Here is a 27006-nt window from a genome sequence, read left to right on the forward strand (position 1 = left end):
CTTTGCAGGATTCAACGCTTCTGCAATTTTATTGTTAATAATACATATTATTCTTGTATACAATATGAAGATTGTTTACTTAAAGTTTGAATTTTACAGGGCAATATTATTAAATTTTGTTCTCAATAATCAATTATTGACAAAAAATTTGCTACAAATCATGTCACTAAAGTTAGAAGATTTATTTTTTATATAAGCTTAAGTTTCAAAGATGAAATCAATAATGAACTTACAATAGTTTCATTTTAAAAATTTTCTAATTTAATTTTTTCCCCAGATTTCATTCATATTACTTTCACGTATTACGAATTTTCCTTTCACGGAAGTTGGACCATATCAATTCGATGCATCGATAGATTAACCTCCGAAGAATTTCCGCAATAATCTTGCGAATAGTTTATCCGAGATGAATCATTCTAAAAATCACGAAAATTGTCACATATCCACGCGAATATTTTAGTTATCGCTCTTCTTTAGTAATTTATACATAAACATTGTCTCTTAGCATTTTCCAAGTACAAAGTAAATACGTTATTCACAGTCATGAAAATAAGTGTTCTATTTCAAACATAATCATTTAACTCTGTCATACTTAAATACAGAAACAGTTTCCTGTACGTTTCTTATATCTAATATATATTTACAGGTCAAGTTTGAAAGACTTTACACTGGTAATAGTCCCCAGTCGTTTGCAGATATTAACACCGGGAACAATTACCATTCACGATTCTGAAACGTAAATTTTGTAACGTTTGTGTTTTGCACTGTTAGATAGTAAAATTTTAGTTTTTGAAATTTGGTAAAGTATCATACTTGAAAAAGTTTAACGAATATACAAATCTTCACTTGCAGGAGATTAATAAACACGGAAATATTGAATTGTGAAAATTACGAAATTTTGAAATTTTGAATAATGAAGAAATCAAATTTAAAAATCATGAACTGCGAACGACCACTGAATATAATATTAATTTTGTGCAGTGAAAAATTATAAAATACGACAATTTTGAGTTGTGACAGTCTGCAAGTTTGGTAAGTTTCGTTTGTAGAGAATTATCGAATTCAGAAGACTTTAATTGTTGGGAAATCACAGAATACAGTGATCTTTGATTACAGAACTCATCAAATTAACAAACTTTGTTTTGTGAAAAATCACATAATTAGAAATCACTGAATTATCAAACTTTCAATGAAATCACAAAATTTAAACAATATTCAAAGTACCTTAAATACTTCCATTAAAATTTTCAAGAAAGCCAAAAAATTAACTAATTGAAATATTCAAATATCTAATTATTTTCTCGCCTCTTTAAAAGCACGACAACAAGAATCCTTTATTCTCGTGCAAATAAAACGGAAGAAGAAATACGATATCAGAGAACCCCTTCGAAGGTGAATCATACAGGTATCTCATGTACAACCCTCTCTTCAAAGCTATAGCAACACTTCCGGGTGATATCGGAAGCTATCAATGAGCTCTGTTCGAACGAAATAAGCGATGTACTCATGAATCAAATATTCAACATATCAAAAGATATATCATCGTAAACATAAAAAAAATAAAATGTCTTCTTCGTCTGAGAAGCCACAAAGAAGACACACTGTAAGTACCTGCAAAAGAAGTTTGAATTTTTGTAGTACACCATTAAAAGGGAAACCTAAGCGGCCAAGTAGCATAAGCATATCTGGAGTTGATTCCAATCCTTCCTCGGCAAAAGAACAAAGTAAAAACCAAATTTTAGTTAAAATTTCTGATGGCAAGCAAAAGAGGAAAAAAAAGAAAGTGCAGCAAAAGACATCGAAATTAAAAGGAACTGTGGGAGGCAATCGTGGGAAAGAAAAGAAGAAAGAAAAAAGAAAAAAGAAATGCAAAACAAAAAAATCGATTGTAAAGGTAGATCCTAATACAGATTGGGAAACGTGTAACGAAGATTCCCGTCTACCTCCAATTAACAAATCAACAGAGAAATTTTCCCAAAAAGCTACTTCTGGATCTGACAGTAGTGTCTTGTTTAAAGACTTAAGATCGCCAGAAAGGATTCGGGAAGCTCCTTGTTTTGTCGAAGATCGTTTACTGTCACCGATTTTGCTACCGCGTGCATGGGATATCAAAAATCCAGAAAGACTTGATTTTAAAGAGAATGAAGGTAAACTTCCTGTGAAAAATTTACCTTTTTCTTGTCTATTCGATGATTCTGATGACGAGGAGGATGCATTATGTCTAAGTAATTATTTTATATTAATATTAATATCTTGTATTTAATATTATTAGAATTTTCTGATGTAAAAATTGGGGAGCTTTTTAGAAAAAGGATCCATAAGAATCTTTTGATATATTTCTGTATTGGAACTATTGATATATTTCATTTGATAATACCAGAGTCTAGTAATATTAAAACTGGGGAACTTTCTAGGAAAAAAGCTAACAAGAAAAAATAGTAAATTGAGTAAATTGCACTAGAAGTTTCATATGTATAAATTAATAATTATAATTTGAAGAACTTCATTCCTTTTATGTTTATAAATTAAAGAAAAATTAATAAGTAACAATTCAGCTATTTAATGAAAGACCTGCATTTGATTAAACTTAAAAGCTCCCCAATTATTTAAGAAAACAACTGTTTCTCCTAAGATATATGTATTAATGGTATATTATAACGTTTTTTAGAAAAAGAAAATGTAGTTAATACGTATCTAGGTCTCGGAAACAGGGCAAAGAGCAAAAATGATATAAGAATCGAAAAATGCAAGCAGTGGTTGGTCAATGTATCAGTTCCAACAACATCAAGTGATGTTCTCTGGGATGAATTTGTTAAAAATAATTGTAAAGATATCAGCAGGTATCTTGTGTCAACTGGTAACACAAAAAAATCACGATTAAAGAAATATAGGCAACCGAGCAACGAGAATGAAAAAGGTATTAAAATATTAACCTCTAAATTTTATTCTACCTAAATATTAATGCGCACATAAATTAATAAAACCAGATGAAAATTCTATAATCCAAAATGATCATGAAGAAAGATCTATTTTTAAAGAGGTTAAATCAGAGTTGCCTGAAGATATGGATATTGTGCGTGGATATTGGGATAAATCTTCGCAAAAATGGGTTCGAGTTCACTATAGATCCGACGTGTACAATTTTCTTAATAATAAAGAAGATAATTTTGGAGGGATGACTCTAAATCAATTTCTTCAAAAATGCAGGGATCAAAAAGAACAAGTAGATGAACCAGCATCTTTTTCTAGTTCTCCTCCTAGTTCTGATTCTAGATCTCCTTTTAGTTCTTATCCTAGTTCTCCTTCTTTAATATATTTGCAGAATACTAAAAAAAATGTCAAAGATATAAAAAGCAATCCAAATAACAAGAGAAAAAGAACAAAAAGTTTTTTTGATGATTTCGAATCGAAGAGATCCAGAACAACAATAGCGAATGTATCAAACTTGGAACTGCAAAGGATAAATCAAATACGTCGATTCGCATTACGATTAAAGAAGAAGAGAATGATGGTTGACAACGAAATACCTTCAACTTCAAAAGATATTAATTCTGACAGTAGAATACGTTCACTGAAAAGAGTGAGTAAAAATGAATTGGATGACAGAGAAAAAGATAAAAAAAGACTAAAACTGATCAAACTGAAAGATAAACCTACGATTAAATCGATAGAAATATTAAACGGTGTAAAAAAATATAAAGTGGCTGAACAAAAGTAGTGAATCTCATAATTTACATTTAAATATTACGTGCAAACTATAAATTTATTTATTTATACAATTCTATATTTATACTTAAAGAAGATTCAATATTATAGAATATTGAATAATTTATAACTTGCGATACTTTCTCAATGTTATGAAAATTGCGAAAATTGTGAAACTTTTGCTCGATCTTTTTTGTAAATTATGAACTATCTTTTTGATACCGAATTTGTGTTGCGTAAATTATATGTACGTATGTATAATAAGTATCTACGCGTTCGATTCAAAAAGAAATATAGTATTCATTCTCATACAGAAAAATGATTCCTATCCACTGTTTTCATTACTTTCCTAAATTTATTTTATAATTATTTATCTGTTATTTTCTAATATTAACTATTATTTTTAAAATTTTCTTACAGTTATTTGCATAACTGAGAAATATAAAAATAATTGAAATATATTCTTTAAAATTGTATTAGATTTGTTATAAAATACATACATATGTATAAAGGTAATAGCAGATAATATATGCTGCGAAAGAGGTTAAATCATAAACATATGTATGACGCACTTAAAAATTTCTTATAAATCTTGACGATTGAATTTTTTAGAATTTGTTAGTTATCCATATCGTTGAAGATGTCGCAGAATTCATTCTATTGTCGTTTCATTTCGGTCCACGTCTAAATTATGCTATAAATTACAACACTTTGATCATCTCGTGAATATACTTGATTTAGATTTCATGATATGTTTTCACTGAGGCTCTCCATCCTTTTTCTTCTTTAAAGAACATCAAAATAAAGGAAGTTCGCATTAACGGTATGAGTTTCTTCTTTGGCTTCATACGGAACGTGTTTCTTAAAATGTTACAACTAATTTGGTTTAGTAAACGAAAATTAACAAATTCATTGAGTATATACGTGAAAACTAATACTGGAAATACATTCCCCGTTGATTTGGATCCAAAATGGGATATAAAGAACGTAAAAGAGATAGTGGCATTTCAAATGGGAATATCACCTGAAGACATAAAAATAATATTTGCAGGGAAAGAGCTGCATAATTCAACGATAATAGAAGTAAGCCTCATGTATTTTCGAAGATAACTTGTTCCCAATACGTATTTTTAAAGTACAGTGCAGTTACAAGTATGATAACCTCACCCCTTAATCAAAGCTTTTGTCATAGGAATGTGATTTGGGTCAACAAAGTATATTACATGCAATTCGAACTTCATCACAGAGGTTAAATAAAAATAAAGGTACTAACACCATTGACGAGTCTTTAGAAATATCTGAATTAAATGATAGCGGAGGAAAGCCAATGAATGAAACTCTTACCGATTTACCATTAGATGAGTCAAATCCACAAGAAAATTTAACCATGGAAGGTAGAATAATCGTAGCCTTTTAAAGGGTAAACACAAGTGGTTAAAGCAAATACTAAATAAATATGACTAGCATAAGATGACTAGTTAGGATTTTATATAAATAATATATTATTTATTTTTATAGAGAAACATGAAAATCCAGCACATTTTTTTGTATATTGTTCAACACCATGCAAAGCTGTTACAGTTGGTAAATTAAGAGTCAGATGTGCAACCTGTAATAGTGGAGCGGTTACGGTAGATAGAGATCCTCAGTGTTGGCCAGATGTATTACAACCAAGAAGAATAACAGTTCATTGTGAAAATGATTTTTGTCCAGCACCCACATTTATATCCAGTGACACTGAATCTCAAGTTTTATATGCACGGTTTTATTTCAAATGTGGGAAACATGCTAGTTTAGGAGAAGGAGACGAGGCTGTTCCTCTGTATCTTATAAAACCAAATTTAGGAAGAATACCTTGCCTTGCCTGTACAGATGTTAGGTGAATAATTTGTTGATCTTCATATCAGCAAAAAATAAATAATAACATTTTCAAACATAGGTTATTTATAGGGATATGGTCTTGGTCTTCCCATGTGAAGCTGGCCATGTAACTTGCCTTGATTGTTTCAAAGACTATTGTTCAGTTCGTCTAAGAGAACGTCAATTTCAATTTGATGACATTAAAGGATATTATACGCTTCCATGCCCAACAGGATGTCAAAATTCTTTCATTCCAGAAGTACATCATTTTCATCTTCTTACCTCTGAGCAGGTACCTTATATAATAAATATACAAGTTTTAAAAAGTCTTTAAATATTAATTATTTACATATGATATAGTACGAACAGTATCAGAGATTTAGTACAGAAGAATATGTTTTACGTGCTGGTGGAGTTTTATGTCCAAGACCAGATTGTGGCATGGGCATTATACCAGAATCACCAGATGATGATAGTGAAGAATGTAGAAAGATTCAATGTATTGGTGGTTGTGGGGTAATTATGTATAGATAAAATATTTTATAAAGTACAAAAATTTTAAATAAATCAAAATATTAATAATATATTTTTATGTTTAGTATGTTTTTTGTAGACGATGTTTACAAGGCTACCATTTAGGAGAATGTCAATTACAATCATCTGAATCTTTGAATACAATACATAAATCTGGGTATTCAGTTGATCCAAGGAGAGCTGACGATGTATGCAAAATATTCTCCTTATATTATATTTATTCGTTAATCAAAAATGTCATATTTATGATTTTTCGTTTAGGCAAAATGGGATGAAGCCAGCAATAAAACTATTAGAATTTTAACAAAACCTTGTCCAAAGTGTAGAACACCAACTGAAAGAGATGGTACCTTAAAATGTTAAAAAAAAAAAATTAAGATGTGTAATAAATTTTCTATTTAATACTCACATATTATTTTCTAGGAGGATGCATGCACATGGTTTGTACTAGAGCTGGATGTAATTACCATTGGTGCTGGGTATGTCAAACGGAATGGACAAGAGATTGCATGGGCAATCATTGGTTTGGATAATTTATAAATTATTTATATGATAAAAATATAGAATATTATTTCGTATAAATATAAATAAAGTAGAAGAATTAGAAATACAATCATTATTACTATCGTGAATTATGCTAGTAAATTACACTAGTCAATTCAAGGTAGTATGTGGAAACAAATTTTGTAGGATTGTGGATATCTTTTGAAGTTAGAAATAACATTTTGGTCCTTTTTTCATTGTACTATTTTATAATTATATAAATTATGAATTTATTAAAATCTTTTTTGCTCTGTAAAAACTTCGCTGTGTATGAGCCTAATTAATCATTGTATGTATATATAACAATTATAAATTTGTATATAAATTTTAGCGAGTTGTTATGAACAAAATGTAAAAGTGCCTTCTCTTTGTTCTATTTAAGAAATGTATATACATGAGCATTTGTTTATGAATAGATTATCGTATATCACGACATGAACAAATCATCTCACGACTTCAGAGTACTCTTTAATACCGAGGAAGGTATGTAAAATGGTATATATACGTTTACTGTATTTTATTATAACGATTATGTTATCTTTAATACATATTATCTAAAAACATCAAGACACGATTTTAGGACGGATTCATTTTTCAGAAATTGACATTAAATTTGATTAGATAATTATAAAGTACATAAGTAACTAATTTAACAACCTATCAGATTAATTAGTCTCGTCATTCCGATATTTTTATTTGTGTGTTCGCAATATTTATTTCGATGCTTCTCTTTGTATCTAATTTCTATATAACTATCAATAATTTCAATCATATATATCTCATTTGTATTGCATACAACATGATACTGTGATTTAATACAACTTGTTCATACTTAGTCACCTAACTATTAAAACAAGTATAGAAATTATCAAGTAGCAACTCCATATCTTAAATAAAATTATTTGTATCACATACAGAAATCAAATTGCTGTAGTTTGTGGTGCAGGCGGTGGTGTCAGTGGAGTCCAAGCTGCAGCTTGATGTTCGTTATTCGCAATATCCGAATCTTGCCGGTGATGTCTATCAATCACCGTTGTCAAGTATCTCCTGTTTTCATCTGCCTGTACATCACTCAACGTATCCGTGTTTTGTTCAGAATAACTAACAGATATATGATGTTCCTTAGAAGGAGTATCATATTCGACACTAACAGGTGACACTGTTCCAGTTTGTTGAATTGGTTGCATGTGTAACATTTGAGAATGGTGATGCTGTGAGTGACGGTCAGGTGTCGTAGATTGAACTGGAGAGGCATGATATTCGTGAACATACTCGTCGACAGAAGGAACAGTATCTGTTCCATTTGGGTGTAGAGAATGATGTAACCCTGTATGAGGAACTGACGTATAAGATGACATCTGGTGATGTAAATGTAAGTTCAAGTTCAAGTAAGATTGTTGTTGCTGCTGTTGTTGCTCTGACAAAGTTGTAGGATGAATCCAAGCTGAAGTATCGGTGCAATGACTATGCTCTTGAGGGACAGAAGATAAGTTTGATGGTACATATAGAGTACATCCTGTAGCGGTGGTTGGAGACGCAGTTCCAACAACGCCTCTACTGAATACCGCGTGAGAGGATGAGGTTGGTGATGGTGAAGGAGACGTGGGCCATTCCTGCGTGGGCGGTAGGCAAGCTGGATTTAGGTTCTGCAGGGATTCTGGACTGCGTGGTGACCAACCTGGTGCTGCTACGTACGCTGTGGAATGCAACAGTTGTACTGAGCCGTATGGATCTGTGCGTTGTTCTGTAATGATCATTTCCAATAATATAAGTATTACTTCTTCTAAAAATAAAATAAAAAATTATAAAATTAATAACTGAGCTAAGAACTCACCATCTTGAATGTATTTATGTCTGAGAGTGTAAGGCGCCGATCTGCAGGTATTCCTATGGGCAGCTGTAGAAACGGTACAAGAATTAGGGAGATGGTTATTGACCGTCACTGACGCTTGATTTTGTGCGGCCGCAATGGCCGTGGCTGTGTTATATTCGTATCCCATAGTAGGTTGTGGCAAAAACCAAGCGCCGGTGTCTGTAATTCATAATTCGATACTCTCTTAAATATTTCATCAATTATGATACTTTATCAATTATCATGTATGTAATTAAAATTTTAGATAATATTAATAATTCGTAATCAACTAACTTACATTGCGGATAGGTCTGCGGATCGGCAGGTCTTTCTTTAGCATCGAGGAACGCTTTCGCGAAAGGATTGTATTTAATCTTCAAATTTGTGACTTCTTCGTTCTGGTAAGCTGTCACCGCTATAAATTGCGTCTCAGGATAACGGTAAGTCAACACCTAAAAATTATTTCCATATTAAAATATCTCCAAATGACAGTCCATCATAATTCCAAATTTTCTTTATATATCATTTTTATAATTAGTATTATAATAAATTACAAACTGAAGAAATGTATGGAATATTAGTACCGTTCTTTCTTCCACCGCGTCTACACGAACTAGATGAACTCGAGGTTCATATTTGTGTAGGGAGTTTAGCATAATTTGACCGTTTCCATTGGATTTATTTGTCAGCTTCACTTTAGCGAATGATACCGCTTCTTTCATCCAATGAGATCCAAAATTTGGACTCTCAGGATGGATGTAAATCGGATTTGGTGGGGCGACTTCCGCTTTTCCGCCTGGGACCCATTCTCCATTAACGTATTTCCATCTATCAATAGAATTTTGAAAATTTTTATACAGTGCAGACAATTCAAGAGGCGAGAAACAAGCAATAAGATTTTTAATATTTTAAGAAATATTTCAAAGTACGCTTGAAACTAGAAATTATGCATATCAACAACGATTCTTTTCTTAAACTTGAGAAATTTATTAACGACACAAGAACATGATTGAGTCTAAAATGATCCAAAGGAAAAAGACACAGCAGAGTTCAATTCTGCACTTTGTTACCTGTGTGGATCCACTTGAACGAATTCAAGAAGAAGAGTGTACATAGCTTTCGGTTCCAACCCTCTTGCAACCACTTTGACTACAGGAAACATGCGTCTGAAAGTAAAATCGAAAACGCAGATAAAGATCATAGTTCCATGAAGGATTTTTATTAGCTGCGTGTTCCCTTTATCTTTAACTAAATTTAATTTTTAATGGTACTAGCTACCATAAGACGTTTTGTAAAGTGATAACGAAAGAAGACATCTAAAAGAAAAGCAGGAATTTTATAAACACTAATGAAAGTAACACTGAAGGCGGCGGACAGCAGAAGAATCGAGCCGCCGGCAATAAAATTTTACGATGGTCACAATCCTACATAAAACATTCTCCCATTTCTGCTTGTGTACCCAGGAACTCTTATCTCCGCACACGAAAAACGCGGTCGACAAACCGTAATCGTTTTTAATAATATAGGAATCATAAAAGTAGCCGGCCAGAACACGTCGTGGCGAATATCTTTTGATCTACCGACCGAAGAAGCTCTACTCAAATTTTTGCTCACCTCATTTTTCACTTGTTCGATTCGAATATTTTTTTTTTTTTTTTTTTTTTTTTTTGGCAGGAAGAATGTTGCGTATCGTGATTAAACCGTGAATTTTTATGCATTTATGGGAAATATTTAAATGCAAAAGTGTTTAAAGTTTAAATACCAAATGGATATAATATATAAGAACCTACAAGATATTCATAGTAAATTACTCGTTATAACACTTTCAAGATGAAATAAATTTCTATTTAGGTATTGTTTTTTTTTTAATTTGTTCGTAAAAATATGTATTTGCATAATATTTTGCGGTTTAATTATATGACACATATATTCGATTATCGATAATATTTGTATAATCTCCTAGTTCTAACTTCAAAATTTACGTATGAAATGGTATTAATATTTCTTTCAACAATACGGCGTCTTAGAAAACTAAATATTTTAGTTATCCAGATTTATTAATTCTTACAATTGGTGGCAGAGATGAAAATCATAATTGGCGAGATCAAAATTTTAAGAATTTCGATCTAGTCACATATTTCAACTCTTCAGTTTCATAATCGATCAAGTTCTACTTCGCTTTATTCTCAGTCGCGATACATTTTCATGACTTGAAAAAATCTAACGAACTTTTTACAACAGCGAACGTAGGATATTATTTCGTGAAAAATGGTAATGAACTGATTTACACCATTATGATTCTCAGTCTTCCAACTGGTCTTAATCGAATCTTAGAATCGACGAAAAAGAAAAAAACGAAGATATGTAAAGAATCGGGAAAAAATATTTGTTATCGATCAAGTTTTCCTTATTATATTAATTTGCATTCGCGAAAGAAACTACGAATAACTTGTTGAATTAAAAGGGAAGACTGTTATCCTGTTCTCGAAGCAAACATGGAATATTCATTCGCGTGAATCATCTAAATCTTCGTAGCATTTTGCAATGATCCTTTTTTCCATTCCACAAGCGGCATTTTTTTTTCTCTCCTTTTACTCCGGTGTATATGAACTATTATTTTTACCTTCTAGCTTGTTCGCACCGACACTCTAATTAATACATTTTTACGCGCGACGGAGAGCCATCTTTGCTTCGGATCTTTCAGCCAGCAGATCCTTCGAGCTTCTCAAATGTGAAACCTATGATATGCTATTTTAAACGTGCAAGTGACTCATCGGTAAATCGTTTATACTTAATGCATCAATGTTCTTTTCCAGTTGACAGTTGCCATAATTTCATTACAGAACAGAATTTGAAAAAACCACGGCATAAAACAATAATCTCCGTTGCAAGAGAAGAGGAACGTTCACGGTCATATCACTACTTCCTTCGCTAAGTTTACTAAGTTTACTTCTACTAATTTTATGCATGAATATCTTAATAGGATTCCTAGAAGTTCCACAGACCATCCACTCACCTTCCATTTTTCGTAACAATCATTTCATTGGTCAAACACTGGAACTTGGTCCACAAATCTCTGTCCTCGAGAGACAAAGAAAGAGGCAATCCCTGATTTCCGCTGACAGTCATGGTACCAAGGTTCTGCCCCGAAATCACCGTCCTCTCGTTGCTTCTCTCTTCGTGGTCCTCCTCAGCAGTTGTCCGACTTTGTCTTCCAGCGCTGTTCCGTTCCCTTCCACGATCTTCATGCACTTCCCTCTCGCGATCTCGTTCACAACAGGATGACCGTGTTGGAGAACCAGGTGTAGCCGGTGCTGGCTGCATCTTCCCGTTTCTTTGACGCTCGTTCCTCGACCTCTGTGACCCGAGTTGCGACTCGGGAGAGGTTCACTAAAAACACTTCTCTCGAGCTTTTTCCTTTTCTACTTCACAATTCAGTTTTCAACAGAAAAAACGTACAATCTCAGTTATTTTTCGATCCGATATATATATACATACATAAGCTTAAACGCTTATTATTATCAAACACTATTTTCTAAAGCAATCAAGTCACTATTGCCAGATTTGACGAAGACACAAGATGAAAGACGAAAACGGAAGATCAGTGGTAATAGAATACAAGCGAAACTGTTCTTTCCTTGAAACTATATAATCCAGTTCGATTTTCCGAATTAACGATCGTCAAGGATGAAAGAAGAAGAAGAATAGAAGTCGAGGGCGGAAGAAGAGACAAAGCGTTGGAAGAAGGATGTGAACAAGGATGGAAAATCTATTTCTCGGCGAGACTATTCGGTCCCGCGACCGCGTGGCCGTGCTCGTAACACTTGGGCGCGATATTTCACACTAGTCGGCGAAGACGAGCCGAACACTGACTGCTGACATATCATCGTCTCTGTTCGACGTCTTTTTCCTCTCTGTTGCCACGATGGTAACCGTCCAATCGATGCCTGTGCACGGTTCTCCTGTTCCTTGGGTGCTAATTAAACTCTAAATTAGGAAAGCTCCGGGGCAACATGGCGGACCTTCGATACCTCCAAGGCGAAATCGTCGATTGGCCACCAGGATCCATGCTTCGTCAGAGCGATTTCACTGGCGGTTAGATTCTTTTCGAAGATAGAGGACATTGGTCGCCGCCTTTCCTACGTTTCCTCAGCCAATCCATGCACGGGACCATTTTACGATTCCACAACGGTTGGTCGATCCTCTCGAAAGCACGAGGCTTGCCAGTCCGCCCACGCGACAGTCGTCGACAGTCGTCTTCGCTGGTACGCGCGTTCCGATCACCTGGAGCTTGCGATCTACGCATCGGTCTCTCTTTCTTCATCGTAAGATTTGTTTGCTCGTTCATCGCGCGATGGTTCACGAGTTTCACGAGGTGTCTGCTGATATTTTCTTGAAATTCTATGATCGAAGTGCAGCCGGGAAAACAGCCGCCGATTAGACAGATCGATCAAGTATCATCGACGAGGAGTCCGAAGATGATAATCGGATTTGGAAAACATCGTGATATTTGTCTTCCGGGTTTCCAACGTGTTACAATATCAATGTGTTACTCGAGATTGTGACGTTCGGCAACACTTATCTGAACAAGGTCATCGACAACTTGTTTGAAGAAAAGAAGAAATAAGATAAGCTGCATAATGGTAATTATGTTTTAGAATAATAGGAAGGTTGTTAAACAAAACGTAGTTACCATTCGTTAAATCATCGGAGTAGTACATGTCAGCTTGTTCATTTTTTACAAAAGAAATATGAGTTTTAAATATTTTTTTATCTTCTTAAATGGGGTTTATCTACTAATAAGCGCAGCTGTTGTTCGTTGAGAATTATTCGTTTCTGGAAAATGTCAGAGGAACGTAGCTGCAAGGCGAAACAGTTAACCATTTCGACGGACAGACAGTCTGACTGACCATTTCGAGTCAAATGACAAAAATCAACAGCAAGTTACGTCCGACTGGCCTATGTATCGCGAGTAGATATTTGAGCAGGACCGTTTCTTGTTTGCTATCGTGCGCGGTTTTGGCTGGTAAAGTAACCATTCAGCCCTGACTGATATTTGTCCTAGTAATTTTGTGGAGGGAAAAGTCGCGATATCGGCGCAGCGAAGCCACCAAACACGTAACGGAGAAGTTATCTCTGTTAAACGAACACCATCTACCCATCGTCGATCCTTAATTTGTTCAACGGTTGCCTGTGCACTTCGGTTATTAGCAAAATCGATGCCATGTGACGCCGACTTTCAAACAGAGCCGAGGAACGGATATTCCATTTGCAGTTTTGCCATTTCAAACATTTTTAATATTTCTAAAATTATCAAAGATCTTTGGATTATTAGAACACGTAAGATAGATGATTTCTGTACCATAGTTCAAAGAAATCTTCCATTTTCGAGCTACAATGATAAATTATTTCAACTATTGAGAATAATAATTGAATAATTTGAGTGCATAAATAAGAAAATTTGTGAATAATTCCAGTGGATCTTGGATTAGAACACGTCCCGGCTAATGAAGATGATTCTTATACCAAAAATCAAAGAAGAAATCTTTGTTCGGTCTGTAAAATTGATATTTTCAAGCGCTAGAGAAGCGGCGAATAATTTCGATATTTCTTGAAATTAGAACGCACAGGTCCAATTACTATGGATAAAATAATTATACCAAAAATTAGAGAAGAAATTTTCCATTTTCAGTCCAGAATCCCAAGAATTATTTTCAAACATAATATTTGGAAAGCCTAAAAAATTCGTAAATAATTAAGTATTTGCTAAAACGTCCAGTATGACGCATTTGTGTGTTACTAATTCCTATTTATAATCGTTTTATAGCTTTATTACGCCTTATGTCTAATTAAACAAGTTCCGATACTACATCTCACAGTTGCAATTCCGGGTTTCAGATGCATCAATGGTGGCAATAAAAAAAAGAGACGCTTTATCTCGAAAATTTTACAAGATGTTCAACGTCTGTACGACTCGTTTACGATATAGATATCCCATCCGTCACTACCTGCCGGTTAGGTAGCTCACCTGACGGATTGGGAGGTCCATGATGTTCGTCCATCGCTTTTGAAGAATGCCGCCTTCTCCTGGCTCATCTACAATAAACATCCACGATTACGATCACCGTAATAAACCATCCACGGATGGGTCTTTGTTCCTCTATTTACAAATTGCATTCTACCGAATCCTTATACACAAACGGAAGCGATCAATTCCTTTTACCGGTCACCGACAACTTCAAACAACGTCTTTCCTTTTCTTTCGCTTGACGAATGAAATTCGAGGATGAATTTATTTTAAAATACATAGTGGAATTAATCTTAATCCTAGTGTAACGACACATGAGCGTAGAAAAAGTCAACGGAAAATTCGAATTTGGGAAAAACCCATATTACAGTGCCTTTGAATCTCAACGATTGTTTTACAAAGTCTAGAGGCAAACGAACTCGGGACAGATAGTTATTGCTGTTATTAATCTTCAGCCGGAGTTACATAAGAACTATCAAACAATCTACACGTTTAAACCACCTCACTAGTTTTAGTCAAGGGACAAAGTTATCTAAGAGAAAAGTAATTATTTTTTATTTTAAGATAAGTAATATGCACACATGTGCGATTATTGAGTATTAAAGGAACTATTTGTAAAAGAATTTATTCACAACGATATAGTAATTCATTATATGAACTGTTCAGAAACCACATTGGTCAACTTCATAAATTAAAGTCTAGAAAAAAGTGACGATGTTGCGAACACTATTTCTTAAATTTATTTTGACATTTGTTTCTTCAGAATTGAACATTAATGCTGTACTTATGTACGTAATGAAATTAGAGAATTGACAAAATGTGGAGCTGACAAGTTTTGTTTGTGAGAGGTTCATATTATATTTCCTACAAAGATTAATTAATTACGCTTCCATAGTATAATCGAAGAATGATACTCTGTGACGCTCTTTCAATTTACGAACAATATATTTTTGTCAACTTAAGACGAATGTACAAGAAAACATGGTACACGTATTGTTTTTAATATTCCCAAATTATTAATATACTGAAAGTTATTTAAGAGTAGAACGTATTAAAAGAAACGAATTTATAATTCCTTAATAGCCAGGAACTAAACAGTATCCTTCTAGCGACTTGTTCACTGTTTTCCTGCATTTTCCAAAAATTCTATATTTTTCGAGAAATGTCACTCTTACCAATAAAGATTGATATTTCTTTATAAAACGTTATGAAGAAGTAATCTTGTCAAACGTTTCCATCATTCTTCTCGGAAGTAAAGCTCGAATGTTTCGAAGGGCCAGTGTTCTCCACCTTCAAAGTCATTTGCTTACGAGTTTCATTAGCAAATTCATCGTCCTCGGTACCACTGCTGTTGTTTCGATTTCCATCGGCAGATGTACCGATTATTACATAACTTCCATCACCTCTTTCGCTGACGAAAGAGTCATAATTCTCTCGTTGACGCAGCTCTTCCGACGGATGGGTCATCGTTTTGTTTTGATAGTACCACTCTTTATTTCTTGCGTGATGAGAGCAATCCAGAAAAGCCGTGCAATTCTATAGTTTTAGGTGAATTGATTTTTTTGTAATAACAGTTTTAATTTGTACCAAAATTATATTGATTGTATTAAATTATAGGTGGAAGACTTAGGTTTCCCTTTATAAACATCTTGTTAGCAAATTTTATAGGTAAAAATAAGACCAAAGTGTGTGACAAAATTAATGAGTCCACTAAATTAATATTTTAATTAATGTTTGATATTTGTCTACTAATTTCATTTTGAATAAATATTGAAAAAATTTGAGTCACTTAGAAGCCAATGATCAACTATTACATCTCAAAAGATTCTCTGTATTAATTCCAGAATATATGTATGTGATTAGTTCAATTATGCTAAGATTAAATGATTACTTTGAATAAAGTTGACCAATTTATCTTCTACGTGTCTCATTTGGCTGCAAAATATTTTTCGCATTAAAGAGAACTTTTATTTTGCAAGTCTGACTTATTTTATTTTATCGATTCAAGTTTCAGTTCATCGAATCATACTTACCACGACGTCATCCGAAATCCTGGAACATCTGGATTGAGTGGCGAACCAGCAGCATTCCTCCTGCATGATTCGCGACAAAATTTCTCTGCTTTCCGTGATTCTATGAATAGCAGCCGAGGTACCCAGGATCCCACAGGATCTCGATGAAAAAGGAAAGGCAACAGGAGTGGAGAGGTAAGTCTTCGGGAGTAACTGAGGAAAATAAAAGAGACTTCATAATTTCATAATTTTCTCTTTTTGCCTTTTTTTTTTACTTCTATACTGTCGTATAGACATCCGTTTATTTTCGTTACACTGCTTACGTTCGATCTTCGTTTAAACATTTTCATTATTTTTCTGTCGAATCTCATTAAAGAACTTCGTTCCTTAAGCTGGTAACGTGTTCGAATTAAAAGTGAATTTAAGCTCAATAATACCGGTATTGTTATAGTTCCATGTACATAATTGTACGCGAATAAAAGCATGTTCGTCATCATTAAGTTCCATTCTGTCTGCGTTAACTCTATCAGTTCTATTCTTTAATAAATTTCATTTCGAATCAATGTTGAATGAAACGTATCTCGAATTTTATATCTGAAATCGTGAATACCAACGAGCCACTGACGTTCCATCAATCTGATAATACAAGAACCTGAATTGAACTCTAATCTAATTACACGGAAACTGATAGAGTTAAATGTTCGCGAAATATACTTCTTTCCTTTTTGCGTTGGAATTTGATACTTAATAACACGAGCCTTTGTAAGGACTTTTCTCACCAACTTGGCACTTGTAGGATTTAAGAGATGTACGGTGCTTCATAATCGTTTTTCTGTACATTTCAATCCCTTAGCACGTTTCCTACCGGTTAGAATGATAATAATTAGCTAATAATTAGACAGAAAGTCGTTTACGAGTTATAATACGGGTTACGTTTTTCTGTTAGTCGCAATCATTTTCACGTTGTTCTTTCCTTTCTTTTTGTTCTTCTATCACTGACTGAACCTTCTTTCTTTTTTGTTTTCTTCTTCTTCCTCTTCTTCTTTTTTTATCAGTTCTACCTCTACATTTAATATCGTTGCCAATAATGAAACGTGGATTATGGTTTATTCGTCCTTAATCGTAAGACGTGTAAGTCATAATTCTATGTTACAGTCTGCATCGCCAACAAGACAGGTCAATAAAGTAACAAAATTATTAAAATTTCCAAGTAATTAACGCATCGCTAAAATTTCGTCATAGGATTCACGTTTTGGAGACGACGAGGTTGGCGTGATAGAATCCAAGAAACTTCCTCGGTTGTCTTAACTTTTGTTCCATCCACGAGATGCTGGTAATTTCCTGCTGTATTAGGTCCATCTTTTATCGCTGTTCGAACCTGAAGTTCATTTTACAGACGTATAATAATATAGTGAAAGATTTCCTCCTTCCCTCCCCATACTATCGCTGCATTTCTTCGTAGTTATATTTATACTAAGAAATATAAATATCTTATATTAATAAAATTTGAAGAGTTAAAATGTGAAATAAATTATAGAAGTATACACCGCACAGCGAAAGGATTTTTCTTTGACTATCCCTAAATTTCTTTAATGGCGAGACGTTTCGAAAGATTGGACCTCGTTCGAGTGGTTTGTGCTCTTACTAATAATCCAAAAGTTAAAACAACTGAGCTCTCTTGCACGATAATCTAATTAATAATATTAGTGAACTTACAAGTGACAAATTGTAAAGATTAGAAACTTTTGTTGCATACTTTTATAGCATTACGTCAAGTAGGGCAATTGATTGGCTTACAATTTGAAAAATTGACATTTTGAACTTTACTCGTTTTAACGCAAATCTTGTTGCTGCTGTGTTAAAGAATTTATCAATACCGATAACTTGTAAAATTCCGCTAATAACATTAGTTTAATTGTGCAAGAGGGCCCCGATGATCGATCGTATTAGACAGATAATTACGTGTATCGTCAAAATTTCTTACAGAATTTTTATTCTCTTTTTATCACAACTCGCCTTTCCTCACGTTGCGACGATATTCAGCGTTCCCCCACTGTGTACCACTATATAAACTACGCTCGTTTAATTTTAAAACAAATCACAGCATTTACATCATTCCATGCTTCTTGAACGTTTCTATACGTCCAAGAACAAAAAAGTCGAATGTTGAATTACCATCGTTAAATATTTCTATTACGCTCGAACGATATTCATTATAAACGATGATCACACGATATTTAAACAATGTATTTGATCGATGGAACACTAATTTATCTTGCTAAACAGCACAACACGTTCCTCGTGAATTCATTTTTTATTTTCACGTAGATCTTCAATTAACACGCTCCATGTCATGGTAAATGAAGCATCTTAGTACGCAAATCAATTTAAAATAGCATTGGAAAAAAATTTACAGAATTCGAAGCAAAGGAAAAATTAAATATTTTTACATTTAAAGCTATCTTCTTTACATTAAAAATTCTAATTTCTATAATTGATTTTGGTACAATTGAAGATAAAAGACTGAAATATAATTGAACGCAATTTAATACAATTTTTAAATAGATCGTTAATAACCATTTGCTTGAAATAACATCGAACGTGTTAAAGACCATTTCACGTTTCAATACGAATTTTTGCCTCTTGTTCGAGGCAATCGATCGAACGGAACGGGGGAAGGTTTTCATACACGATAAAATACGCGGGACGTAAGCGCGACGGTGAACGCGAAATAAAAGCTTCTCTTTTAATTTGGTCCCATTATAGGTACAGGGTAGCTGGCACGAATTATGTCAAGTCGATGTACCGATAGATCAATCAACACGAGTCATAGGTGCCTGCACGGGACTCAGAACTCGATCAAAAAGAAAAGAAAAATAGAAATAATAAAAAATATTTCATTGTCACTCAAGACAATATCGAAGATCGTTTCTTACATAAGAACAATTTTTAAATTTAATGAAACATAAGTTCTAATGAAATACAAATTGAATAGCAAAAGTATCAATGTCACATATAAGAAGAACATAATTAATAAGGTGAACTTTGCATTTTTTTATATAATATCGCACTTTTCAGAACGTTAATGCGGAGATTCTAAAAACATTTTTTCTTTCTAAGTATATTTTCCAAAGGTCCCAAAGTTACTATAATAAATGGAATATTAAACGTACGTTAAAATGGATATATAAAAAAGTTTCAATAAATTACATGCCATATTTTTGAGTTTACATTATAACTACAGTCTTACTGTCTACAGTCTTAACTTACGAACTTCTCTTATACAATCCAACCTTTTTACTTATCTTTTAGTGCATTAACATACTAAAGTTGCGATATTTGTCTTCCATTTTTGAAATATTTCATATTACTTTGCAGTGAAGAAATAAAAGGAGTTCCAAATGCAAAAATACCGTGCATTCCCTTCAGAAAAAACGTATTTTTCACGAGCGGAACGGTGTGTATTTCGTCGGTTTCTCGACTTCCTACGTTCGCGATATTAATGTTCACTTTTATTCATACGTTTCTCCGCGCGGCAATACGTGTCGTCTAAATACTCTACTAAATAACTTAAATACCTTTTCGTCGCGCGTTTTCGTTCCTCCATTATACATATAAGTACAATACATATATATATACATATATATATATTTACTTTGTTAAATATATATTTAATATAATCATATAATTCATCGTCGGTACACTAATCTCAGTGTATCATCGGCGATATCTAACAACTTGATGGAAGGTGCCGATTAAATACTTCCATCGACACATTTTGATTATATTTCTTTACCAAGTTTGAGCAACCCACAAAATTCTTTATATTTTACAACGTCTTTGTGTTATCAGAATAAATTTGCTATTAAAAAAAATACTTTAAACAATATTTAGTATTTTTGAAATACTTTTCACGTCGAAGAAAAGAGTCGTTTCTTTTTAAAGATGATATGAGATATCTCTTTCGCCAAAATTTATAGCCTTTTAATATCATACATCGATGTAAGTTGCTCAACTTAATGGTTGACGTACGAGACCCGCGAATATCGTGCTGCTTTTGATTTTATATTTTTGATTCGATCAAAAATTTTGAAGACCCTTAATAGCTCCACAGATCTCTTAAAGGCACAATCTCGACAAACGTGTGTGCAGTTTGCCGGGATGTTTCGTACGCCATTTATATTCCCCAACGAGTCAAAGTCTAACGCGTAATGTTTGTACAAATTGGAGAAATTTGTCTTACTCGTAAAATCGATTCGAACAAATTAGCTGTGAGTTATCAATTACGAATAACAGACGATTCTCTCTCCACGTACAGAATATTATCGGGTAACTTGAACATCGGAGGGAATAATTTAATCCTACAGACAACTGGACGCAATTCGCATCCTTGATGAATTGCTAATTCCTTTCGGGGGCTAATTAGAATCTATAAATAAACGCAGCATTCGTAGACTCGTAAAAAAATTCCACGGCAAAGAGCAACTCCATTCATAATTGAATCATACACACAAGATTGGAATCACGTTTGATCAAGTTTTGCAAATATCTACGTATACATCACATAATGTAGAGATTTGTTCAGTCGCTCTTTCTTCGTTCCTTTGGACGCAACAGTTCAACATTCTTTCATAAACCACTGTATCCAGAATGAAAATTGCGAGAGAAAATGCTCCAGTGACATACTCGCACTTTTGAAAATGATTAGAATTACATAGTTCCCTTCCGTCAGACTTTCAATTGGGAAACACGTTAGCCCGCGAAAGAATTAATGATTTGCTTTAAATTTCGCTACCTATAGCGCCTATGTGAGGTCTATGCCAACGAGGAATACTTGGTTGGCTGCAATACATACCCATCGACGTCGGCGCGACAAGGTCGTTGTTCGACTCGTCGAAACTCGCCTCCTCGCTTTCGTCGCCGTCGAAAGACCTGATGGTCGTCGTCGCGGTCGTAGTAATTACCGACGTACCGTGCGTCGCAGTGGTCACTGTCGATCCGTTTACCTCTGACATACGATCCGTACTTACGGTAATACTTTCCGTGTCAGCGACTTCCACATTTCCGCCGCTCTCGCCCACCATGTTTACGAAAAACTCCGATCTGGAGAACCTGCCGATCTCCGTCGAACCGAATGCTTGATGAAAACCAGGCAACGGTTGCTTACTGACGCTCTTCTTCTTTGATTCGAATCTTTCAGCTGATCGACGAGATTCGTGTTCTTTATCGCGTGATATACTAGATTCCTGATGGTTCAAAATATTTAGTAATTATTGAATTATATAATATTTGAGCCTCTCAGTGGCCTCTCACTCGTAGAAGTGAGTAGTAATTTGTCTCTTGAATATCGACTTAATATAGTTAAAATATTGACAAATAATAGAATTGATCAGTTTGACTTTTGAGAGGCTCATTTATAAAGATTGAGGGGTTAATATTAATTTAGTGGAATGAATGTTATACCGTTGTTGGAACTAGATTATCCATAGACATTCTGTTATTCATGGTGCTTGGCTCCCACCTGGGGCCATCATCCTCACGACGAATCCTTATTGTGGACGCAGAGTCCATGATAGAATTTACTGAGGTTTCAAGTAATCTTGGCATCTGGAAAATATTTCTATATTAGGTTTAGGTAAAAATTTCTGCGTATAACAGAATGGAACAATTCTCTGTAAAAATCTAGAAATTACTGCATTTCTGTGTGTCAAAGAGACAAAACAAATTTCTTTACGTTCTTTAATTTACAGTAATATAATGTAAAATTTTTAACTTTGGTCTCCAGTTAAAATTTGTTTTCCGAGCGGCTCATATTATATTTTACATATAAATTAGAAAAAAGAGAAACCTGGTGCTCAGGGGGCGTGTACGATGCTCGTACGTTCTCGATATCGAGCTTAGTTGGATGATACATCATTCGCGGTGCTTCCTCGGAAAATTCACAGTGTCTAGGGGGCATACGATCCTGTAACAGCAGAGTATGTCGCGGCCCACGGACTCCAACGTTTCGAGGCATAGGCGGAGTGTCTATAAAATTACATTAGAAAATAATACATTCTCCGGTAGTTTTCTAAACTTTCTATTGGATTTTATTTTTACTTACGTGGCAGCACGCCATGACAAAATTGACCCCACGGTTCGTGTCCGTGTGAACCTGGGCTTTGAATGTTTGGGTGAAGAATGTTGCTCATCTGAGAAGGATGAGAAGTTCTGGGATGTTGATGAGCACCTTCGCCATTCTGCAATGATTTGTAGAAACTCTTCAAGAAAATATATCATTTAAAAAGAAGGATTGAGAAATCTATGTAGAACATTTCTTCTAAATTTCTATGAGAGAGGAAACAAAAAATGTATATCAATATAGTTTGTTCATTAAAATATTGGAAAGCTTCTAGATATAAAAAATAGCTTTTAAGAGGTACAGGAATTCTAAAATCATTTTATACTTGATAAATATCTGCGATAAGATAAATAAGGTCAATGTATTTTATCAATTAGAATTCTGCAAAGCTACCAAATATTAAAAACATCTAACTCCTGACAAACTTTAAAATTACATAACTTTTTTTCCAGATGATTCCGGAAACAATCCTCACCTGATAAGGATGCCACTTTTGACCATCAGGAAATTCGCTGTACTCCATATTCTCTTGGCGACGTAAGTCCCTTTCCCGGCTAACGTCGGTGAAATCAACCGGATATCCGTTATTTGAAAATGTAGCACCGCATTCAGGGGCCACGGTATTGGCTACGTTGGCCACAGCCTGATTCCTCATCACGTCTTTGCATTTATCGAGGCCACGCTGATGCATCGCACCCATTACTTGCAGTCTCTCGATAGGATCAGTCACGTTGCCGTACCAATCGGTCATTCGAGGCGAATGGATCGGCTTTGGACGAGACGTCGACTGGAACCACGGTTCCGCGACTCGATCCGATTCCACGGATGAATTCATCGGCAAGTTGACTGTGGACACGCAACCAAAACGATGCTGATGATCTAGGAAACCGCCGGATGTGACTGGACCAGCGATCACGCCCGCTCGAGCGATCGCGCTCTGCAAGATCGATCGCCTGGATAGCTCGCGACTCTGTTCGCGCATCGCCTTCCGCAGCCTCGCCTCCTTCGGATTGTACACGTAATCTGTCAAACAGGTGAATGTATTCAATTTTATTTATTACAGAAATTATAATTTTATTTTATTTCGCATAAATAAATTTTATTATATATAAATTTTAATTCACATGGATAGTTATTTTTTGTAAGTATAAATATGAAATTATATGAAAAGTATCGAGTACAGATATACAACATCCCATGTGAAATGATGAAATAGTAATGATAATGAATGAATACTTTTGAGTCACTCTGTATATCCTTGCCACCCGAAGAACTAGATAAGAAATGCAAATCATAAAAGATTTAGCCTCTCCCTGAATAAATGCAGGTTCTTCATTTTTATTTAAACAACTACTGCTGGAATTTTCAATAATTCACTACTATACAACTTTGTGTTATAAAAATACTACTCCTTTGGCATTGATTCCATCATATTTTCAGTTACTTTGCTATAAAAGAATATAAAATACTTTTAACTATATAGAAATATAAGATATTTGAAGACAGTATAAAGCAATGTTTCCACAATACTTATTGTTAGGCAGTCGTAGCTTCCACGCAGGCGCGCTAGATCTTATTATTACTGTATTTTCTAACATTCTCAACTTCAAATTTAAGACACAATACACCTAAATTGAATTTAATCTTATCAATTTTCATCAGTACTATTACAAATTTTAATGACGCATTCATACTGACATAATTCTTCTCCAAAATACAATCTATACCTACAAGAACCACTTGAAATAATCGACAGCTCTAAAGAAATATGATAAGTGTTAAAGAAATCGTCAAGTCTAAAGAAATATAACGAATGCTTTAAACGAAGAATAAAATTGGCCGTGCTTGTTGAAAATTTCTAAAACATCTACCTGTCGGATACGCAGGCGGTACAGTCCCGTTGTATCGCGCAGTAGTTTCGATCGCGCTGGAAATCGGCGACGATTCATAGCCACCGTAATCGGTGCTCGCGTTATCATAGCAAAAGTAATGTTGTTGTTGATAAAAGTGGCTCCCTGCCGCGTAAGCCTCGACGTAGTTGCAGCAGTCCATCTTTGCGACCAATGTGGTCCTTATCGCGCCGCAAAGAACGACTTCTTTACTTCCCGAAGCTTATCAGCCACGATTGCACGTTAAATCCTACCAAGTAAGCCTTGAACACATAACCAGAGGCGAATTTATATTTTCCACGGATGCTTCGAACCGAGTTTCGAATTTAGTCTCTTTTCTATTTTCTTTTGTTTGTTTCTTTTTTTTTTTTTTTTTTTATTATTTGGAAGAATCGGAAAATTGGCCCCTTTTTTTCTTCTTTTTTCCTCTTTCTTGTAATTTCGTTGGATCTTTCTTGAATTTTATTCTTTCATGATACACGTCACCGAATAGAGTTTACGTGGGAAGACCACGTAAAAAGAGGGTACATCGGGAGGCGTTCGATCGGCCTCCTGCATTCCGTCGGGAAGACCCAGCATTTTTAGTCCCGTCGCGTGTGGCGTCATTGTCGTACCCGCCGACGTTGTCCTCGTCCTCCTCGTCGTCATCGTTTACACCGACCGTAGCCACTGATCCAATTCGCGAAGACTGGCCTAGCTTACTAACTATAGCCCCGTAGATCCCGTCTCGTGGGCCACGCGACCCGTCGATTCCACACTGGATACAGTTGAATGTATCGGACAACCCGCGTCATAGTAGCTGCATCGGCCGCAAGATCGATGCTCAAAGCTTTTTCTCTTCTTTCAACGCCTCCCGCACGCCCGTTTTTCTCTTCTAGTTCGTTCGACCGCCATGCATCTCCAATTCACGTTTCTCTGTCGACAATCGATATCAGTGGTTTATTTCCGTGCTTATCGTAGACAATTCAATCCAAAGTTATTTTTGAGATCAAATTAGTTTCGTTGAACAGGAAAGTCTGTATCTATATTCTGCAATTTTATTTCTTCCATCATACCATGTTTCAGCTTCTCCTTCTGTTTTTCATAATTTTTATTTATTTATTTATTTTTTCTTCGTTTAATCAATCTTGATGACAATCGTATGTAAGATTCATTTCCATTTAAACAAATCAGTCTCTTCCATCCATCCACATTTTATTTACTCAACATCACTGATTGATTCACCAGAAAAAAAGAAAACAACAACGTACATCTAATCTCCAATGCAAAACTGCGATGTTTAACGCACTGATCGTTTTTCCATTCCAATCATTTCCTCTTTCACGATGTTTGTTTAGTCACCTCGACTAAATCTAAACGTTAGTCACTCTAGTCAGTTGTCAGCATCTATTACACGTTCGTATCGACTATATGCTTCTTTTATTTTCAATTGACGTTTTCCATTGTCACTTCTCTCGAGACGTCGACCACTATCCGTTAATTTCGCTTGGCTATTTACTGTCGAATCAACGGCGGTATCCAACGACCTATTTACGCGAGTGTCTCTCGCTATCTGACTGATACTCTTGTGGAAGAGGCGCGCGTGCCGCAAGCGGGAACGACAGGCCGCGCACGGGAGACCCGCGTTCCTGCCTCGCGGTGCACTTGGGTCGCACTGATTTTGCGAGCGGCAGCACCGTGCACGTCCACGAATTTACGTGTGCGTTTCGTCATCGACGAATCCGACGAAGCTCCAGAGGGATAGAGGGGAGGGCTCGGTCTAACAAGAGGGTGGCTTTTTCCCTACCCCGGAGAGGCGAGGAGCGTTCGAGCCACGAGATGAACGAAAAGAGTTCCGGCCTCCAACGTCTCTGCGGTGTGCGCAAAATATCCCAAGAAACCCCCTTTTCGCCGCCTATCGATTCGCAGAAGCTTCCTCTCGTTAATCGTTCGTCAGAGGATCCGTCTCACTTGAAATTGAACGTGTTTTTGTTCAGGAAAGAACAGTTGATCGAGGTGTCGTGTTATTCTTGCTACCATCCCTCCACTCGGCGACTATCATCGATTACCCAGAGTTCGAACTCGCCTTTTAAATGGATCGTTTGCTCCGGCTGCTGTGTGCTGGTCCATATCGCCTCTTTTTCCTTTCCTTTTTTTTTTTTTTTTTTTTTTTTTTTAAGATTGAAACGTAATTCCACGGATGCACTATTTGTTAAATGGATATGGTATCTTTAAATTGCAGATTTTGTTTGGTTCTTCTTTCTTCGTTTAAAAAATACTGGCGACATATTTGCAATCCTTAACCTGGAATTTAAAAAATTATTAGAATTGGAAAATAGAGTACTTTTTTATGGAGTGTGGAATTTTTTATTGTAAAATACTTAACCAACAGAGAATTCGTGCACAAGCAGAGATCCCTGCATTTTGCTGCATTTTGAAATTTATGTACCCCGTTACGAGGACTGCAGCAATTTTTCCTCCTT

At 35.0% G+C, this 27006-nt stretch overlaps 5 protein-coding genes across 7 annotated transcripts; 2 read left to right on the forward strand and 3 right to left on the reverse strand.

The window, feature by feature from the left end:
• Positions 1 to 652: 652 nt before the first annotated feature.
• Positions 653 to 4024, forward strand: LOC132913128 (uncharacterized). 2 transcript variants are annotated; one of them, XM_060971129.1, is made up of 5 exons: positions 653 to 1032; positions 1117 to 2225; positions 2669 to 2917; positions 2988 to 3223; positions 3323 to 4024. In XM_060971129.1, the coding sequence occupies exons 2-5, from the start codon at positions 1565 to 1567 to the stop codon at positions 3716 to 3718; spliced, it is 1542 nt and encodes a 513-aa protein (XP_060827112.1). In that variant the 5' UTR covers positions 653 to 1032; positions 1117 to 1564; the 3' UTR covers positions 3719 to 4024. The 2 variants fall into 2 exon arrangements, with proteins under 2 accessions (XP_060827112.1, XP_060827111.1); XM_060971128.1 differs by having other exon boundaries at positions 2988 to 4024.
• A 215-nt stretch (positions 4025 to 4239) lies between these two features.
• LOC132913130 (E3 ubiquitin-protein ligase parkin) lies at positions 4240 to 7057 on the forward strand. The gene is made up of 8 exons (XM_060971132.1): positions 4240 to 4788; positions 4898 to 5099; positions 5224 to 5584; positions 5656 to 5857; positions 5926 to 6081; positions 6165 to 6287; positions 6361 to 6445; positions 6523 to 7057. The coding sequence occupies exons 1-8, from the start codon at positions 4531 to 4533 to the stop codon at positions 6630 to 6632; spliced, it is 1497 nt and encodes a 498-aa protein (XP_060827115.1). The 5' UTR covers positions 4240 to 4530; the 3' UTR covers positions 6633 to 7057.
• An 87-nt stretch (positions 7058 to 7144) lies between these two features.
• Positions 7145 to 12715, reverse strand: LOC132913125 (T-box transcription factor T). 2 transcript variants are annotated; one of them, XM_060971124.1, is made up of 6 exons: positions 11511 to 12715; positions 9565 to 9660; positions 9079 to 9322; positions 8793 to 8946; positions 8477 to 8539; positions 7145 to 8386 (listed from the first exon to the last, which is right to left on the reverse strand). In XM_060971124.1, exons 1-6 carry the CDS (start codon positions 11816 to 11818, stop codon positions 7563 to 7565), a joined length of 1689 nt encoding a protein of 562 aa, XP_060827107.1. In that variant the 5' UTR covers positions 11819 to 12715; the 3' UTR covers positions 7145 to 7562. The 2 variants fall into 2 exon arrangements, with proteins under 2 accessions (XP_060827107.1, XP_060827106.1); XM_060971123.1 differs by having other exon boundaries at positions 8477 to 8674.
• A 2966-nt stretch (positions 12716 to 15681) lies between these two features.
• On the reverse strand, positions 15682 to 17893 carry LOC132913582 (uncharacterized). Its single transcript, XM_060972012.1, has 3 exons — positions 17784 to 17893; positions 16556 to 16766; positions 15682 to 16058 (listed from the first exon to the last, which is right to left on the reverse strand). The coding sequence occupies exons 1-3, from the start codon at positions 17891 to 17893 to the stop codon at positions 15747 to 15749; spliced, it is 633 nt and encodes a 210-aa protein (XP_060827995.1). The 3' UTR covers positions 15682 to 15746.
• LOC132913127 (uncharacterized) lies at positions 16772 to 26562 on the reverse strand. Its single transcript, XM_060971127.1, has 6 exons — positions 24527 to 26562; positions 23131 to 23678; positions 22638 to 22773; positions 22383 to 22561; positions 21998 to 22141; positions 16772 to 21780 (listed from the first exon to the last, which is right to left on the reverse strand). Exons 1-6 carry the CDS (start codon positions 24705 to 24707, stop codon positions 21316 to 21318), a joined length of 1653 nt encoding a protein of 550 aa, XP_060827110.1. The 5' UTR covers positions 24708 to 26562; the 3' UTR covers positions 16772 to 21315.
• Positions 26563 to 27006: the final 444 nt, after the last annotated feature.

Source organism: Bombus pascuorum, chromosome 13 (genome assembly GCF_905332965.1).
Source record: "Bombus pascuorum chromosome 13, iyBomPasc1.1, whole genome shotgun sequence".
Taxonomy (NCBI): Eukaryota; Metazoa; Arthropoda; class Insecta; order Hymenoptera; family Apidae; genus Bombus; species Bombus pascuorum.

Coding starts and splice junctions, on each gene's coding strand:
- LOC132913128 (XM_060971128.1), top strand. CDS start 1,565: ATGTCTTCTTCGTCTGAGAAGCCACAAAGAAGACACACTGTAAGTACC. Junction 2,226..2,668: donor GGAGGATGCATTATGTCTAA/GTAATTATTTTA, acceptor AACGTTTTTTAG/AAAAAGAAAATGTAGTTAAT. Junction 2,918..2,987: donor GAGCAACGAGAATGAAAAAG/GTATTAAAATAT, acceptor TAATAAAACCAG/ATGAAAATTCTATAATCCAA.
- LOC132913130 (XM_060971132.1), top strand. CDS start 4,531: ATGAGTTTCTTCTTTGGCTTCATACGGAACGTGTTTCTTAAAATGTTA. Junction 6,082..6,164: donor AATGTATTGGTGGTTGTGGG/GTAATTATGTAT, acceptor TTTTATGTTTAG/TATGTTTTTTGTAGACGATG. Junction 6,446..6,522: donor AACACCAACTGAAAGAGATG/GTACCTTAAAAT, acceptor ATTATTTTCTAG/GAGGATGCATGCACATGGTT.
- LOC132913125 (XM_060971123.1), bottom strand. CDS start 11,818: ATGCAGCCAGCACCGGCTACACCTGGTTCTCCAACACGGTCATCCTGT. Junction 9,323..9,564: donor GTTCAAGTGGATCCACACAG/GTAACAAAGTGC, acceptor TTCTATTGATAG/ATGGAAATACGTTAATGGAG. Junction 8,675..8,792: donor TCCGCAGACCTATCCGCAAT/GTAAGTTAGTTG, acceptor TATGAATTACAG/ACACCGGCGCTTGGTTTTTG.
- LOC132913582 (XM_060972012.1), bottom strand. CDS start 17,893: ATGGACCTAATACAGCAGGAAATTACCAGCATCTCGTGGATGGAACAA. Junction 16,767..17,783: donor AACCTCGTCGTCTCCAAAAC/GTGAATCCTATG, acceptor GAAATTATGAAG/TCTCTTTTATTTTCCTCAGT. Junction 16,059..16,555: donor GGATTTCGGATGACGTCGTG/GTAAGTATGATT, acceptor CTAAAACTATAG/AATTGCACGGCTTTTCTGGA.
- LOC132913127 (XM_060971127.1), bottom strand. CDS start 24,707: ATGGACTGCTGCAACTACGTCGAGGCTTACGCGGCAGGGAGCCACTTT. Junction 22,562..22,637: donor TTGTCATGGCGTGCTGCCAC/GTAAGTAAAAAT, acceptor GTAATTTTATAG/ACACTCCGCCTATGCCTCGA. Junction 21,781..21,997: donor ATAATCTAGTTCCAACAACG/GTATAACATTCA, acceptor TTGAACCATCAG/GAATCTAGTATATCACGCGA.